At 49.2% G+C, this 15,977-nt stretch overlaps 1 protein-coding gene across 1 annotated transcript; it reads right to left on the bottom strand.

Moving 5' to 3' along the window:
* Positions 1-1,146: 1,146 nt before the first annotated feature.
* On the bottom strand, positions 1,147-14,844 carry TAGLN3 (transgelin 3). Its single transcript, XM_015544987.2, has 4 exons — positions 14,524-14,844; positions 13,206-13,380; positions 3,358-3,460; positions 1,147-1,593 (listed from the first exon to the last, which is right to left on the bottom strand). The coding sequence occupies exons 1-4, from the start codon at positions 14,701-14,703 to the stop codon at positions 1,452-1,454; spliced, it is 600 nt and encodes a 199-aa protein (XP_015400473.1). The 5' UTR covers positions 14,704-14,844; the 3' UTR covers positions 1,147-1,451.
* Between the last annotated feature and the right edge of the window lie 1,133 nt (positions 14,845-15,977).

Here is a 15,977-nt window from a genome sequence, read left to right as displayed (position 1 = left end):
GAAATCCCTCTGGAAGCCTGGAACTGCAGAGAACACGGTCTGAAAAGCCAACACCCAAACATTTAGGAGGTGGCAATATCTATAGTTTCATTTATTTTACCTTTTCTTAATAATTCATTATATGGATAAAAGGCCTCATCTCTTTTCTTACTAAATGAATCACTTTTTCTTGTTTCTACTGGTAGGAAAGAATAAGATTAAACAGTGGTCTTGAAGTTTATTGGCCTTCTTAATTTTCATATGGATGAGAGAATCTTTGGAACCTCTCCCATCTTAGCTAGATGTCTGTCTTCGGCAATATCCAGCAGTTTTACGGATTTAGACCCTGTAAGTGAGTGTAAGGGAGCAATCTACATCGCCTCTAATGCTTGGCTTATGAAGAACCATATCAACGTGGACATCAGACCCAGGGTCCGGCCTGCAGGGGAAAGACTGGTACAGAAGTAACAACCGCTCTTTCCTTCGACCGTCACCCGCTGTTTGATAAAACTACCCTGGGGCGCCTGGGTGGCGCAGTCGGTTGAGCGTCCGACTTCAGCCAGGTCACCATCTCGCGGTCCGTGAGTTCGAGCCCCGCGTCAGGCTCTGGGCTGATGGCTCGGAGCCTGGAGCCTGTTTCCGATTCTGTGTCTCCCTCTCTCTCTGCCCCTCCCCCGTTCATGCTCTGTCTCTCTCTCTGTCCCAAAAATAAATAAAAAACGTTGAAAAAAACAAACAAACAAACAAACAAAAAAAAACACTACCCATCCAGCAAATACTTCCTGGGCCTCTATATGAGAGCCCCTTAAGAACTGGGGCTTCGGCTTGCTCATTCCGGGGTTCCCTCCCCCAGAGTCCAGCATCATAGGCACAAGGTAGGTACTTTGCCCAAGTGACTCAAAGACCTTGTTCTGGAACTCCTGGCTTTAGGCTATCAGAGTGGGCAAAACTATGTCTAAACTTCCACTTCCGTGGCTGAGACACAGAACACAACCTGATCAGGGCTTCCTCAGAGAGAGCCTATAGTTGTACACCTTCAGCTTAAGCCTCATTCCGTCTTGCTGGCCCCCTGAATGGACGGAGGCCAGCCCTGCGTGGCAAAGACCCTATGGCGAAGAATGAAGTTTACGTTTGAAGACACAAGACTAATTTGTTTATTAGGTCTGTTCTAATAAGTTGAGGAGGGGAGTTTTTGGCAAATAAATAAATAAATAAATAATCAGACAAAGGGAGACTCTTGGGCAAAAGAGGGAGCTCAGGAAGAGGAGGCGGAGTCTTTGCATAGTTCTAAATGAACACAAGGTGGCAGCAGTAGGCAACGCGGATTCTCAGCAGAAATGCAGCACTTGCAAAAACCAGAAACTGGGAGGCTTTGAGAAAGAGAAGGTCAGAAGGTGACTAACTATTTCTTTATCACAGAGACCGTGGTGTGGAACATTCGTCCTCTCTACAGGGGGGCAGGAGGCAGCATCTTACATGATCTGCCTGGGCATCCCGTACCCGGTCATGCCTGCCTGGGAGGCTCCCTTGTTGCTGCCCATCTGCAGGCCGATGACGTTCTGTCCCTGGCGAAGCTGCTCCTCTGAAAATCCTCTCCGATTCTGCTGGGCTTTCCTGGGCAGGGGAAGTGAGATGGAATAATGTCATTCTGACAGTTTTCAAGCCCTTCCCAAGACACGTAGTTAGAAAGACTCTACTGGGGTCACCAAACAGAACCCAAGGCCACCAAATAGAATAGCAGACCCTATACTGAACTATAGTACTGATAGGAACTGTGATCCTACCCTGAGCTACAGTCCTACCTTGAGCAATGGCCACCATGGGCTATGACCCTACCATGAGCCAAGGCCCTACGCTGAGCTATAAGCCTATCATGAGCTATGGTCCTACCTTGATCTATGAGTCCCTACCTGGTCTATGGCCCCAGCCTAAGCTATGGCCCTACTCTGATCATTATTCCTATCTTGGGCTATGTTCCTACCCTGGGCTATGGTCCTATCACGAGCTCTAGCCCTACTCCAAATAGGCCCTTCCATGACACAGGAGCTCTCCACTCCTTAGAACCCAGATGATTTTTCAGAATTTCCACGAAAGAGTCAGTGGCTTCCTTTCTGAAGACTTCACTCTCAGACAACTTTCCTGTCACCCTCTCTCTCAAAGTTACCTCAAGCCCTTGTGAAAATTACAGTCAGGTCTTCTTACAAAGCATGTCATAAATCCCATTCGGCCTTTCCCTGTGTAGGGCCAAGGATTAATGTTCCTGTTTTAGAGCTGTAGGACCTAGGAGTTAAGGAGGGAAATTTTCTTACTCTTACCCAGAGGTCAGCAAATTTCAGTAAAGAGCCAGGCAGTAATTAATTTTGGTTTTGTGGGTCATATAAACCACGATATGTCACTAGCAAAGCTGGGACTAAAAGCAGAGTTTCAACTGGCCAAAATCTAGATTTTCAGACAAGGTTCATTTAAAATGACACAAGGGGGTAACTTTTTATAACTGTCTAGAAAAAGAAAGCCAGGTTAGGGAAATGAAGGGTCAATTATCTGCTACAAAGTACTCTTCTGTCTCCAAGGCCCCCTGAGCCATTGGGTGGAGTTTCACCTTCCTTGCTTCCCCCACCCTTGAAAACAAGGACAAGAAAATAAATCCTTTACTGATATGACCACATAATACATTATCCAGACCATGCCACTTTTGAAAGTGAAAGAGACAGCTATTAATAAATACGCTGGGGGGTTGCCTGGGAGGCTCAGTTGGTTAAACATCTGACTCTTGATTTTGGCTCAGTCATGATCTCACAATCTGTGGGATCAAGCCCCACATCAGGCTCTGTGCAGATAGTGTGGAGCCTGCTTGGGAGTCTCTCTCTCTCCCTTGCTCTCTGCCCCTCCCTGCTCATATGCACGTGCTCTCTCTCTCTCTCTCTCTCAAAATGAACAAGTAAACATTTAAAAAAAATAAAGAAATACACTGGGACAACAGGCATTAACCAGGACATATGTTCCCTTCATTAAGTTCAAGAATAAATAAGTAAGTAAGTTTACTTGAGGGCTCCCTGGATCATAACAAAACCAAGTTCAGACCTCAAGCCACCTCTGAGAAAAGTCAGTCAGTCCTGCTCAGCCTCTGGAGAAACAGCACAGCCGGAGCCAAAGGGTCCCAGTATCCAGCAGGAAACCCCCAATCCTTTCTGCCCTGGGTGGGCTGTTGACCTGAATGACAGCATCAGTCTTCCCTTGTTCTTGGGGAATCAGCTGTGGGGGCCCTGAGTGCTTTGTGTTGAAATAGCCTCTAGCGCTCCAGATGCTCTTTCTCGTAGAAATCTCCCTCCTCGGTTGCCGAGTGGAGCGTGGGGAGTGGTGGCAGGAAGGGATATTTACCTGTGAAACCAGGATGGCTCTCCCCTGTAGCAGCCATCATCCTTGGTGACTGCAACGCTGCCAAGAGCCATCAGAGTCCTCTGCACAGCCGCCATGTCCTTCCCTACAAGCCAACAAAGACATTAAAGCCAAGCATGTGTCAGGGCTAAGGAATCTGGAAGGATGGGGCTGGTCCTCTGGGAAGGAAGTTCTGATGGGAGGCTGTAGGCCGATCCCATTCAAGAGGAGGGATACCAAATACTTCTCAAAGCCCCGAAGATAACCATGGCAAAACTTCCCAGAAAAGAACAAAAAACTACCTGGCTAGTCTCTATATGACTCGCCCAGTTTCTAACTCATTCATAGTTGCCGAATGAATAAAACATTCCAAACACTTATCAGCCCAGATACAAGTAGGTCCCTGCCCTGAGCAGAGGCCCTTGCCTCTGTGGGTTCTACAGACTGTGGCAAGGGGAAATCCTGTGGGTAGGCTTGCGAGCTGGTCCGCAGAAGACGATTTTCCTCAGGACTGGGGGTAGGGGGAAAAGGAAACTGGAAAGAAGTTGCTTGGCTGGATTCAATGTGCCAAACCCCAGGTGGCTCCTCTCTTTTACTTTCTCTGGGTTAAAAGGGTCTAAAATCACCCATGTGTGTCAAATTGTATTCACTTGACGTATTCAATTGATTCAAAGGGTATTCACTTTGCTCTTTGGGCTGGAGGCGGGCAAATGAAGGCAAGCAAATCAACACAGAAAGCACTCAATGTGACACAAATGATAGGCCCTTTATTTTGTGCAGCTTGGAAAGAGCTAAATGGAAATAATAAATAGCTGCCGTGTGTGTGTGTGTGTGTGAGAGAGAGAGAGAGAGAGAGAGAGAGATGTGTGTGGTGTGCCCCTTCATACAGTGGGAGGGGGGGGGGCATGCCCTGAGGAGCCCAGTGACCCTGAATCCACAGAGGAGGCAAGTGACCCTGAAAGTCAGCCTGTTCCTCTCATCCTCTCTCCTTTCCTCCCTCCCAGCTGACTGCCAGGCCTGGGGCTGGGAAAGATGCTACCTTGTGGTCAGCCCTGGATTAGACAGAGATCCGTGCACGGCACGGGATGTGGGGTGCAAAGCTCAAGGCACAGGGTTAGCAAGCAAGGCAGCGTTCAGTGGGGCGGGAAGGTTGGGGGGGGGTGAAGCTGCAAAAGTTAAGGGCAAATACTAAAAGGCCCTCGTTGCACTGAGCGAACCATCTGTGCTCTCTCCCCCCACCGTGCTGCTGCAGCTTGGTCACTGGGGAATACAGAATTACAGGAGAAAGGCAGATGGTAAACAAGACTGGAGTAGAACTCTAATGAAATAAACAATTCAGGTCCACAGAGGAAGTCCAGTTCAGGATGTCCATCTATTCAAAGAGGAGAGAGAGAGAGAGAGAGAGAGAGAGAGAGAGAGAGGAAGAAAGAGAGAAAGAAAGAAAGAAAGAAAGAAAGAAAGAAAGAAAGAAAAAGAGTAGATTCATTTTCCCTCACTTTTCTTCCCTACCCCATTAACCACAGGGCGGTTTCGGGAATCCTGAGGCCTGGCTGGGTTAGCTGATAGTTAACAGTGCTGGGTGGGGGGGAAGGAGGTGGGGGGGGGGGCGTGCAGAACAGAACGGAAGTGTCTGGGCAGCAGATGGGTGGGGGAGGGCAGAAGGAATCATAAGACTTAAGAGCAAACCCAGAGGTGGTTACTAGAATGACTTCTCGTAGATAAAAAGCTTTTCTGTAATTGTCACTGTGTAATGCGATCCTTTTTTTTTTTTTTTTAAATAGAGCTGTAGTGATGATATTCTGAGGGATCACTGTGGAAAGAGATGGAGAGAGGGTTTGCTCTTAAGCAGTGATCCATTAAAGAGAACTTACAGCAAGAATTAAGCACAGGGAGGGTTGGGAAGGTTAGAGTATACCATTTAACCCTACTCTGTACAAGGGCCACACAGGAAATCGGTTTCTGGTGGTTGGAAAGCACAGGTCTAGGAAGTCCAGCATCTGGGGGAACGTGCAGCCTGACAGCCAGCAACCCAGCTACAGATATGACCCTGGAGCCCCGGGTGCAGAGGCAGGTTGTGTTAGCACAGACCCAGCCCCCTTCACAGGGAGCTAGCTGGTGTCATACACACGGCATGAAACCAGGCAGGAAGGAGGGGGAAAAGTTGGCAAGGAAAGATATATCCTGGAAGGTGGGAAAGGAAGCAATTACACGATTGGGCAGAAGAAGCTAGGGAAGGAGGCGTTATTTGACAAAAACACATTGGAAAAGTTTTCCTTAAGAAAGGTCCCAAGGCAAGAGATTTGATATAAATTATAAGCCAGATATTTTTATACATGGTATCAAACCAGTGGAATTGATATTATTCCTTCCAGTGTATGAATGGGAAAATGAATTCAGGGAGGTTAATTAACGAGCCCAGAGTCACTCAGCAAGTAAACCAGAGCCTGGCTCTAGCTCAGGTGTCTGAATGCAAAGCCCACAAACAGTCCACTAGGCCACCATCAGCCATGGGTCCCCACTGCAGGTTGGTTGTGGTGGCACATTCCTTGGTGATCAGAGATAACCTGCAGGGGTGGCAGTGGCTGTGTGAGGACCAGGCCAGAGGGAATGCACAGGGGGACAAAACTGGGTCACTGTTCTTGCGCCCCATAAGTTCAACAGTACCAACCCCAAGAGCCATAAGTCTCTGAGCGTTTTTGTCTGGAATAATTTCTCCAGGTCGCAACTCAAATAAGGTTAAAGCAAGAAGAAGAGTTGGGGCCTAGAGTCCCCCATCAGTGTGCCGGTCAAGTTCATCCTGGCCAAGATTCTAAGTAACACTATGAGCAGGAATCTGCCCCTCTAACTTGTCTATCTTGCTTTCCTGGCATGTCTACTCAGCTTTCTAACAGACATCCCTCATGAACTCCAGCATGAAATGGCGAGAGGGCCTTTTTCTAGCCTCACCTCTCTTGCCAGTTCAGAAGCCCAGATCACATGCTGCTGGAGGGAAGGGACCATTTGTAGAGGCTGATTTCTATAACTGGGGGTCACATATTAAATGTCCAAAGGAGCAGTGAGGTTAAGGAAGATCTGTGAATCTTATAACCATCTGCCTAGAACACGGCCTACTTCAGAACAAGGTTTCCCAAGCCTCTTGGACTACTTATGGGATAGTGTGGGAGACATCTCTTTAAAAATATGAATTTTGAGGTCATTCCCCTTAGAGATGGATTCAGTAGGCCTGGGGAGAGGCCTGGGAGTTTATATTTGTAATAAGCTCGCCAGGTGATTTACACCATTAGGCAAGTTTGAGAAGCACGGTGGCTCTCAAACTAGACTGATTACCAGAAATACCTGAGAATGAGGGGTGCCTGGGTGGCTCAGTCGGTTAAGCATCTGACTTCTGCTCAGGTCATAATCTCATGGTTCGTGGGTTCAAGCTCAGAGCCTGGAGCCTGCTTCAGATTCCGTGTCCCCTCTCTCTCTGCCCCTCCCCAGCTCACACTCTGTCTCTCTCTCTCAAACATAAATGAACGTTAAAAAAAAAAAAAGAAAGAAAGAAATACCTGCGAATCTTAAAAATTCTGATTCTGGAGCAATCTCCTGAGATGACTCGGATACAGCCAGATGGAGAGGCAAGCTTTGTTCCACTACTTGGGTTTTCACTTGTTAAAAACATTGCGAGGTCTAGCACACGGTAAGTACTACACGCTATTCCTTAAGCAAAAACTCCTCCCTTTGGAGACATCTTGCACAAAGTCAAATGGTAAAGTCAATAATTAGAAGGGCTCTGATCCAAGCTGGGAGCCAGCTCAGAGTCCGGCAGCTTGGAATCTCTTTGCTCCCTGAAAGCTACACCCTAGATACTTTGGCAAGGCAGCTTGAAAACACTGCTCAAGGCTATTCTTCCAAGAAAAAAGAAAAAAGAAAAAAAAAAAGAAGACTGTCCTAAAAGAAGTAGCGACTACTGGGAAGGACTGGGAATTTTCTAGATGCTGAGTCCTTGGTGGTGACCTAAAAGTGAGACCACTGGCCATAAAAAGGGAAGTGACACATGGAATCGGAGGGGCCAAACGTGCATTACCAGCTCAGCACTTTGATCAGGTGAGCTGGACTCTTCTAGCCTCCTCTTACAGGAGGGGCTGATATTTAGACTTGCAATCATAAAAAATGAGATGGTGTTGTAGCAGCCTCCCTTGTACTCAGCCTGGCAAACCTTTGCTCAGACAACTGAGTGTGCCCTCTTTCCTGCATTAGCACAAAGCGGTGTTTCCCCAAGTGTGGTCTTGTACTTCAGACTACTGAATGATAACTTCCGGGGGGTGGGGCCGAGGGCTCTGCACCATAAGGCTCTCCCGCCTCCCCCAACCAGGGATTCTTATTACCCATAAAGTCTGAGCACTATTACCATAAAGGGAGCCTGCCTGGGATTCGCTGTCTCCCTCTTTCTCTGCCCCTCCCCTGCTAGTGCTCTCTCTCACTCTCTAAATAAATAAATAAGTGGTTTTAAAAAATAAAAGTGTTTCACAGTTTACAGTCAAAACTTTTGCTTCAGAGCTACTTTGTTTTGTTATCCGTCTTGACTCATCTGTGTTACTCTTGGAATACTGGCTGTTTTCATCTTTCTGGTATCATTTCTGTTTTCCTTGAGTAATAACTTAGGCACAGTCCCCAATTCTCTCCTCAAGATTGAGAAAATATTGCTACGGTCAAAGGAGAAATGTCAGAGAGTAGGTTGGGCTTGCTCTGTGAGTTTCACAAATTTTTGTCGCTTGCCTTTCTGCAGACACTCTGTTGGTTCTCAAAGCCAGGTTCCCAGACCAGCAGAAGCAGCATCACCTATGAATTGGTAAGCAATGCAAATTTCTGGGCCCTACCCCAGATTTAATACCTCAGAAACACTGGGGCTGTGTTTTCATAAACCTACCAGGCTCGAGGTTGAGAACCACGGCTGAAGGAAAAACCCTCCAAACAAAGTCACGAGCAGTGGAGGCTGTGGAGACTGCAAGCAGCAGGCACGTTATGATGACTCAAGTCACTACAGGTACCTCACAAGACCCCCAAGTGTCTCTCGAGTTGGGTGAAATGTTTCCTTGTTCTTGCTGTTATGGAATGACACATATAGAGCCACCTCCCCAGAGAGAATATATTTGGACTGCCAGGTACTCCCCCCCCCCAATATAAACCACACTCTTCCCCGACTCCTAGTCATCAAGGAAAGGGAACAGGGGGGCAGGGCAAAACCATGTGGCCAGGATCCTTGTCAGTAGGACTCCTGAGAAAAGTAATCAGATTGGATTGATCTTTGAGTCTTGCCTGCTCTGACATTCTAGAATTCTACATGTCTAACGCTTGTTCACCATGTGGCTGTGCAAAGAAACCAAAAGGTAGTTGCTGATGGACTTATAGTATAGGGGGAAGGAAGCCAACATTTATTAGGTGTCTATTAGCCAGGCACGGTCATAGGCATTTTACACATTTAATCCTTACAAGAACCTTCCGAGGAAGGTGCTAGACTTATTTACAGAGAAGGAAACTGAGGCTCTGAGTAGCTGAGCACTGAAACAAGTTCACAAAGTTGACATGTAGCTAAAGAGCTTCAACCCCTCTATCTCACTCCAAACTCATGCTTTTTTCACTGTACCAAGATCTTCTGGGTCTGGAATTGGCAAAGCAATATATTCTGGGGAAAGATGTCAAGAGGGTAATGGCCACAGGATAGAAAAAAGTCAGTAAGGTGACCCGTGACTCCGGCCCCTCCATATTGGAGGCTGGCCGATGCAGTGAAGGCACCACACGACAGACAGAGGGTGAATGCCATCCAGGCAACAACACCGGCTTCTGTATGAAGCCATTAATGAAGTCCATCTGTTCCAAGGCAGAATATGTGCCTTTCCAGCCTTGCTCCCGCCACCCTCATTTTCAATTTGTCCTAAAAAGGGACAGGGCAATGACTGTAGTAATGTTTACCTTGCCACCGTATATTATGCTCTACGGTTGCCAGACACTTTGCTAAGCAACTTCTAATGCATCATCCCCTTTAATCCCCATGTCAACCCTGTGAAATAGCTGAGAAAATCCAAGCTTAGAAAAGTTAATTGATAAGTGGTGGAACAGAGATGTGAACCAGGCAGTCTTAGAAATCTGTGTTGTACCACCTTCCAGGGTAAGTTTTCTTTGAGTCTTTCTGACCAGCACACCCCCTAGTTCTCCCGTGTTCTCTCTCATTCTCTGTCTCTCTCACACACAAACACACATACTTCCTTTTCCTGCTCCTCCCTCGTCTCCTTCTCACTTTCCCTCCACAGAAAAGACACTGACGTCTAAGCTCCGGTATGCTCTCCTGAGTCATGGGCAGCTGAGACAGCCCCACTCCCACCCCCTCCCGGCACCCTCCACAAATCCAGAAGGAACCTGCCAGCATCCACCTGCCCTCATGCAAGAGAAAGACTTCTTTAGTCCTCTCCCAGGGCTCTAAGCGGCCCCAGCTTCCTCCCCAGCCCTGAAAGGGATTGCTCACCCAGCTTCCTCCCAGAGGAACTTCAGTAGCTCTGTCTCTAATATCCTTTGGTTGGGTTGTTTTCTGGGCCGTTGTTCAGGCCTGGGGTTCCTTTAAAAATTTTTTTTTTTTTAACGTTTATTTATTTTTGAGACAGAGAGAGACAGAGCATGAACGGGGGAGGGTCAGAGAGAGGGAGACACAGAATCTGAAACAGGCTCCAGGCTCTGAGCTGTCAGCACAGAGCCCGACGCGGGGCTCGAACCCACGGACCGCGAGATCATGACCTGAGCCGAAGTCGGACGCTTAACCGACTGAACCACCCAGGCGCCCCTGGGGTTCCTTTTTAAAGCCCAGGACCTTTATTCTGGTTGCTCCTAAGTCCATTCCAAACATCTCAGTGTGCATCGAACAGGGGTTTCAGGATAATGGGTCCATTTGGGGCCCCTGCCTGTCTAACTGAAGCCTAAATGGGAGGGCATCTTGCAAGCCTGGCCTCCTGCAGCTTCATTTGTCTGCAACCTCAGAGCAACATGGAGTCACTGGGCAGCCGTGGGCAAGCAGAACCCTATTGGGAAGATGCCAAGCGGGGGAGATGGGGGGCAGGGGGCAGAGAGCTGTTGAGCATAAAGTGCCTGCAGAGGAGGAAGAGAAGTGCCCAAGCGAGAAGGGCTGGACCCACAGCAGCCACAGCCACCACACCCCCAGTGCGTGGCATCAGGAGGGAATGGGAATAAACGGAAAACCACCGTCGGAGCAGTGGGGGGGATGCGGCATGAAGCCAAGCAAATGGCCAGCTTGATAGCTGTGTGAGTAGACATGGGCACCCTCACGCTGACACATGCCGACCCTGCCTTGCAGCATCCCTTTGATTCAGGCTTGCTCATCCCCAGACACGAGTGACAACTGGCTCTGGCAGGAAGCACCCAGCCTCTCTCACTCAGTACCCTGGGTCTCACCCTGGCCTTGCTCAAGGCCAAGCCCGCCCCTCCCTTCTCTGCCCAAACAACCCACTTTCCTACCTCTTGCTCCATTGTATGGTAACCAGCTCTGGCTTGAGCCTCAGTCAGTGATCCAGAGGCCCCCTCCCTTAGAATGACTCTTCCAGAACCTCAGTCCTCCCATGAAGGGGCCCATGGGAGGCCGTGGACACTCCTAGGCATCTGCTTTGTTAGTGTCAGTCATGGCTACCTATACCCGGTCAGCCACCCTTGGAGTGAATCCCCTTCCTTTTTTCCTTTAAAGCTTCATCCTTTTTGCCCTGGCTCCGTGTCTGCCTGGTTTCCTTTTTCTAGGAGTATTAACCTGGCTTGGAGCCCACCTGTCCACGACCCTACCTTAGGCGACCACAGTCTCACTCATGCTTCTTGACCTCCCTCTCCCTTAAGAAGTATGAACACACAGGGCTGGGACAGGTGGTGTAGACCTCCCCCTGCTCTGTTAATCAGGGACCGTGGCTCCCTACACCCCTCCTCGTCACTGCCAGCACCTCCGGGATGTCAAGTTTACCTGCGTGATCTCTGATAAAAGTGGAAAGGCAAGTAAAACATCGTCAGTCGCGTAAAGACAGAGAAGCAAGCTCGGGGTCCACATCTCCTACAGACTTCCCAGTTTCCTTCTCTTCCTACATACTTCCTGCACTTGGTGGGTGGCTCACCCTTCTATTCACATGAACTCCTAATACAGGGGCTCCACCCTTCTGTCCCACACAGTCCTGACTCCTCCTCCTCCTTCTCTTCTTCATCCTCCTGTTATGACTCACCAGCACACTCATGGTGCAGGTGCAGGAAACAGCCTCCTGGTCAAAGCATGACAGGGCAGACTAGTTGAGGCCCTATTTTCTGGCCTCAGAGAGTTCAAGTTTGAGCCCTGGCTCTGCTAATTACAGGCCATACGATGCGTACAAGTACTCATGGACAAGCTTCAGCTTCATCCTCTTTGAAATGGGAAAATTAACAACACCTCATAGAACTGGAGGAGAATTAATTAGCATTACACAGTAAAGTACTTGTTCCACGCCTACGGTACAGGGAAATATCAATAGGCAGGGGCTCTCTTTATTAGCTGGGAAAATCATCATCGTTTTGGTCTAAAGAGCAGAAACCAAGTCTCAACTGTGACATTCACGAGATGTGGAAGTGAGTAGCCAAGAAGTCCAATGGCCTGGCCTGAAGGTCTGGATATCTGACTTTCTAAGTAATGGCAAAACACAGGTTATGTGACGGGTGTCTTGGGATTTTAACAACTCACGTGTGAGAGAAACAGGAAATACCAGCTCTCTCTGCCTGACACAGAGGGAGTGTAAGGGTTAAGGAGGCAATTGTTTCTTTAGAAGTTGTTTCATAGGATGGTCCTCTGCTAGAAATCTGTTTCATCCATCATCTAAATACCTCTTAAAATACCATGTCTCCCGATCACAGGAAAGTTACCCCCTTCTCACTATCAGGGGGGCCATTTGGGTCACTGCCCTGGGCATCCTATTGGGCGCACCACTGCTAACTGCCAGGGACTGAGCATGAGCGAGCAGAGCCTACCTGGAAGGCCTGCTTGAACTGTTCCATAGCTCCAGTGCCTGGCCAGCCTGGCGTGGAACCGTTGCACGGATGGGCACACACATTCGGGCCCAGGGGAACACTAAGCACTATGACCACAGGTCCCAACTTCTTGGGCCGTGTCTCCATTCACACCATTTCCCCCAGTAATGGTGGACTGTCAAATACGTCCAGAAATGTGATTTGACTTTTATGCCTCATAAGACTTATGCCTCACAAGTCAATTCACAAATGTGAAAGAAAAAAAAAAAATCACGTTTCACACTTTCTGAGCAGAATATATATCTGGAAGGGATAGTCACCAAGCCCTCAGATAATAGTTTCGTAAAAGGTTGGGGTGCTCTTGATTTCTCAGACTGAATGACAGACCGCACCAGGCGGCTTTGTCTACGAGCCCTGTTGCTGCCGGTGAGTCAGAAGCACGCTCACCACCCACCCCCCTTCTCTTCCAGTAGCTACCATTTGTTCAGAAAGAGTACGTTGTGGGAGGGGTAACAGGAATGAAAGGCATCCATGTAACCATTTTAGCTTTCTCTCCATGGAGGCTTCTGTTTACATGCTGGTTTGCTGAGGTCCCCCGCCATGTCCCCAGGGTGCGCCTTCCCTCAGAGGAGGGTAGCCTTGTCAATAGAATATCACAAAGCGGTAAGCTAACAGTGCCCCGGGGTCACAGAGGATAACCCCCATTCCACCCCCACCCTCCACCCCCAAAGGGGCACACACAGGCATAAGGAAGAACACTGTGAACAGGTTTCCCAAAGAGATGGCCAAAGTGGAGGGGGAGGGGGAATAACCCCAAAGGCATGAGGGCTGTTTACCTTCCCATAGATCCACCGTCTGAAAAATGTCAGTGGTCCTGACACCGTAGATTTCTGCAGCTTTTAGGAACTGGGAGATTTGCTCCATCTGCTTAAAAGCCATCTTTGATTCTGAGATCTTGGGAATGGGCTCCTGTCCCGGTGGGTATAAACTGTTTATCAGCTTGCACAGGACCTGAAGAGAGAAAGGGGAGACAAAATCAATGTTTCCCTTTGTATTTATCCATCATTAATGCAAAGTGAGTCCTAGGCCTAAAGCGCACAGTTTCCGGGTTTGGGCAGAGGCAAGTCTTGCGCCCCAGGAAGGCACGGCTCAGGGCTGGGTGGCCAGGTTCCCACGTCAAACCCCAGAGACCCAGGTGGCCTCACTCCCAGGGCTGCTCCTGGCTACAGTGGGTCCTGCATCCTGGGAACCCCCTTCCCTGCTGGCTCCTCCCTTCCTTTCTCTGGGGGAGGGAAAGAATGTTTACAAATAGGGAACAATGTGTGATGATGAGCCCGTGATTTCCAGACTTTCAATGGAAGGAGGAGAGGTCAAATAATAGAATCGAATATTATTTCTTCTCTCAAAGGGCAGATCAGAATCAACCTTCAATAACTCAACCCATATGTGCCAATGAGGTATAAAAGAGCTGAACCGGGTACCCTCCTCCTAGATGCTTGTAACCCAAGTCCTGGGCGACCCAACAGAAACGTAGGATAGCTGTTATGTAACAGTAAATCACAGCCTGCGGGGAAAAGATGGGCTTGTTCGAATCAGCAGTCTCCAACCCCCAAACGCACGAGAGCATCTGGTCAGAAAAGCAGTTACCAAGTAAGGATTCCCTTCGGTTTCTTGGAGAACCCATGCATTCAAGACATCCAGCACCCCAGGCAGCATGGCTTGGGGAAGGATGGGAAGGTGGTTAGTCTCTCTGACCCTTTCTTTTGTTGTACTTTGTAACTAATCCATTCCCGACGGGGTAGGAATAATTACTCCCCCCACCCCACCCGCTGATGGACCAAAAGTCTGGAGAAATCTAAGGGAAATCCTTATCTGATTATTCCCACTGGAGAAAGCAAAAAGGGCTTTAATTTGGCAACAACTCCCAAGGAAGCTGCCATGTCTCAGCTGGGTGGAGAGTCCTTAAGCTAGGAAGGGAATTGTGTGGGGAGCGCAGACCTTCCACCCCGAAGAAATAAAGGCATTTCCATTCCCACCCCGCGAGACACAGAGTTTGGCAGCCGCAGCTCCACCTGCAGCCTCCTGTTAGAAGAGAAAGTCCAGGAGGGGTTCCCAGCCCACTGCCCTGGCCACCAAGATCGCAGCCGGCCTTACCGTCCCGTCCATTAACCATTTCTGAAAATGGGCCCTGCCGGGGGGCGGGTGCTCTATGTCCTCGGCGCACTGCAGGATGATCCAGTCCACCAGCTTGTTCTCCAGGTCCGCATCGTACTTCTGCTCGATCTTCTCCTGCACCTCTCGGCTTAAGCCATAGCTCGGGCCCCTGTTAGCCATCTCTGGAAGAGAAGAGAGGACACGCGCGGCATCCACACAATAGCAGCAGCGGCCCGGCTCCCTGCGAACGGGGGCTGGGACGTGGCTGGGCGGCCTGGCCCAGCAGCAGCAAAGCGGGCAGAAAGCCGGGCGTGGTTTAAATCAAGGAGCCAATGAAGCCACTGGGGTTTCACCTACCAACGCGAAGGGAAAGCGCAGCCACGCGCCAGTGACTCTAGAATAAAGCCCCTGCTGGTCCAGGGGGGCTGGAACGCCCCTCTCGGTCCCGCCTATCGATGGGATGAGATGAGGTGATGTACAAGGACTCACAATCAAGGCTGAAACCCCAGGCAGCAAGGGGGCTGGGTGGTGGTCGTGGGGTCCCCTCTCTAGAAGCACTTTGCAGAGACGGGGATCCTGAAATGGGAGAGAGCAGGTAATTAACAGGAAGGAAGGAAGGCCGCCTTGACGTTCAGTTGCTGATGCTGCATGGCGCCTGGAAGAATGGTACACTGATTCGATTTTCTTCTAGCTGAGGAGGGTCAAACCGGGGCCGTTGCTAAGAGCCCTCCAAAAAGCCAGCCCTCTCGTATGTCAGTCAATCCCGCCCACCTCCCTCCCGCTGAGAGCTTCTTTCTGGCTGCACAATTCTTTCCCCTCCTCTGGGGGAGACAGCCGATTGTATCCAAGGCCGAGCACAGCTGCACAAGGCCTGGGGCCTAGGGGAGGGTCCATTCTGTCAGCTGTCCATCTGTCAGGAGTTGCCAGACCACTTTCCCTCTGCCCTGGGGTAACAGTTGTCTGGCTGGACAAGAGGGGAGGGGCTGAGAGCTGCATCCATTAACTTGTTCAGCTGCCAGCCAGATTTCATCTGGAAACTTCCATCCTGGCCGTAACTGTTGTGCCTCAGTTTGACTTATCCAAAGAATGAACCTTTTAAATGCTATTTTTAATGGAAAGATACTAAGAGCATGTTCTATAAAGAAACAAAGCTCACTGTCAATGTACTAAGAGCTCGTGGAGTGAAAGGTTTTGGTAGCGTGTAACCATTTCATCTGTGTGTTTTAGTCAAGGGCCTGTCAGGCCCCACTGTGGTAACTGATTGGTCAAACAAGACCGGAGGAGTAATCAACTTAGATCGAAGTCGGGCTGAAATTTTTATAACTGCTCAAGAACTTGGCAATCTGTCTTCCTAGACTGTAAGTGACTTGGGGGTAAAGTCTCATTGGTGTTGTGTGAGTCTCTGGGTCCTTTTCATGAGAAAAACACTCAAACATCTGTTCTTTTGGTTCATG

Source organism: Panthera tigris, chromosome C2 (genome assembly GCF_018350195.1).
Source record: "Panthera tigris isolate Pti1 chromosome C2, P.tigris_Pti1_mat1.1, whole genome shotgun sequence".
In the NCBI taxonomy this organism is placed as follows: Eukaryota; Metazoa; Chordata; class Mammalia; order Carnivora; family Felidae; genus Panthera; species Panthera tigris.
This window is presented reverse-complemented; position numbering and strand designations above follow the sequence as displayed.

Coding starts and splice junctions, on each gene's coding strand:
- TAGLN3 (XM_015544987.2), bottom strand. CDS start 14,703: ATGGCTAACAGGGGCCCGAGCTATGGCTTAAGCCGAGAGGTGCAGGAG. Junction 13,381..14,523: donor AATGGTTAATGGACGGGACG/GTAAGGCCGGCT, acceptor TTCTCTCTTCAG/GTCCTGTGCAAGCTGATAAA. Junction 3,461..13,205: donor GACGGTGGATCTATGGGAAG/GTAAACAGCCCT, acceptor GTTGGCTTGTAG/GGAAGGACATGGCGGCTGTG.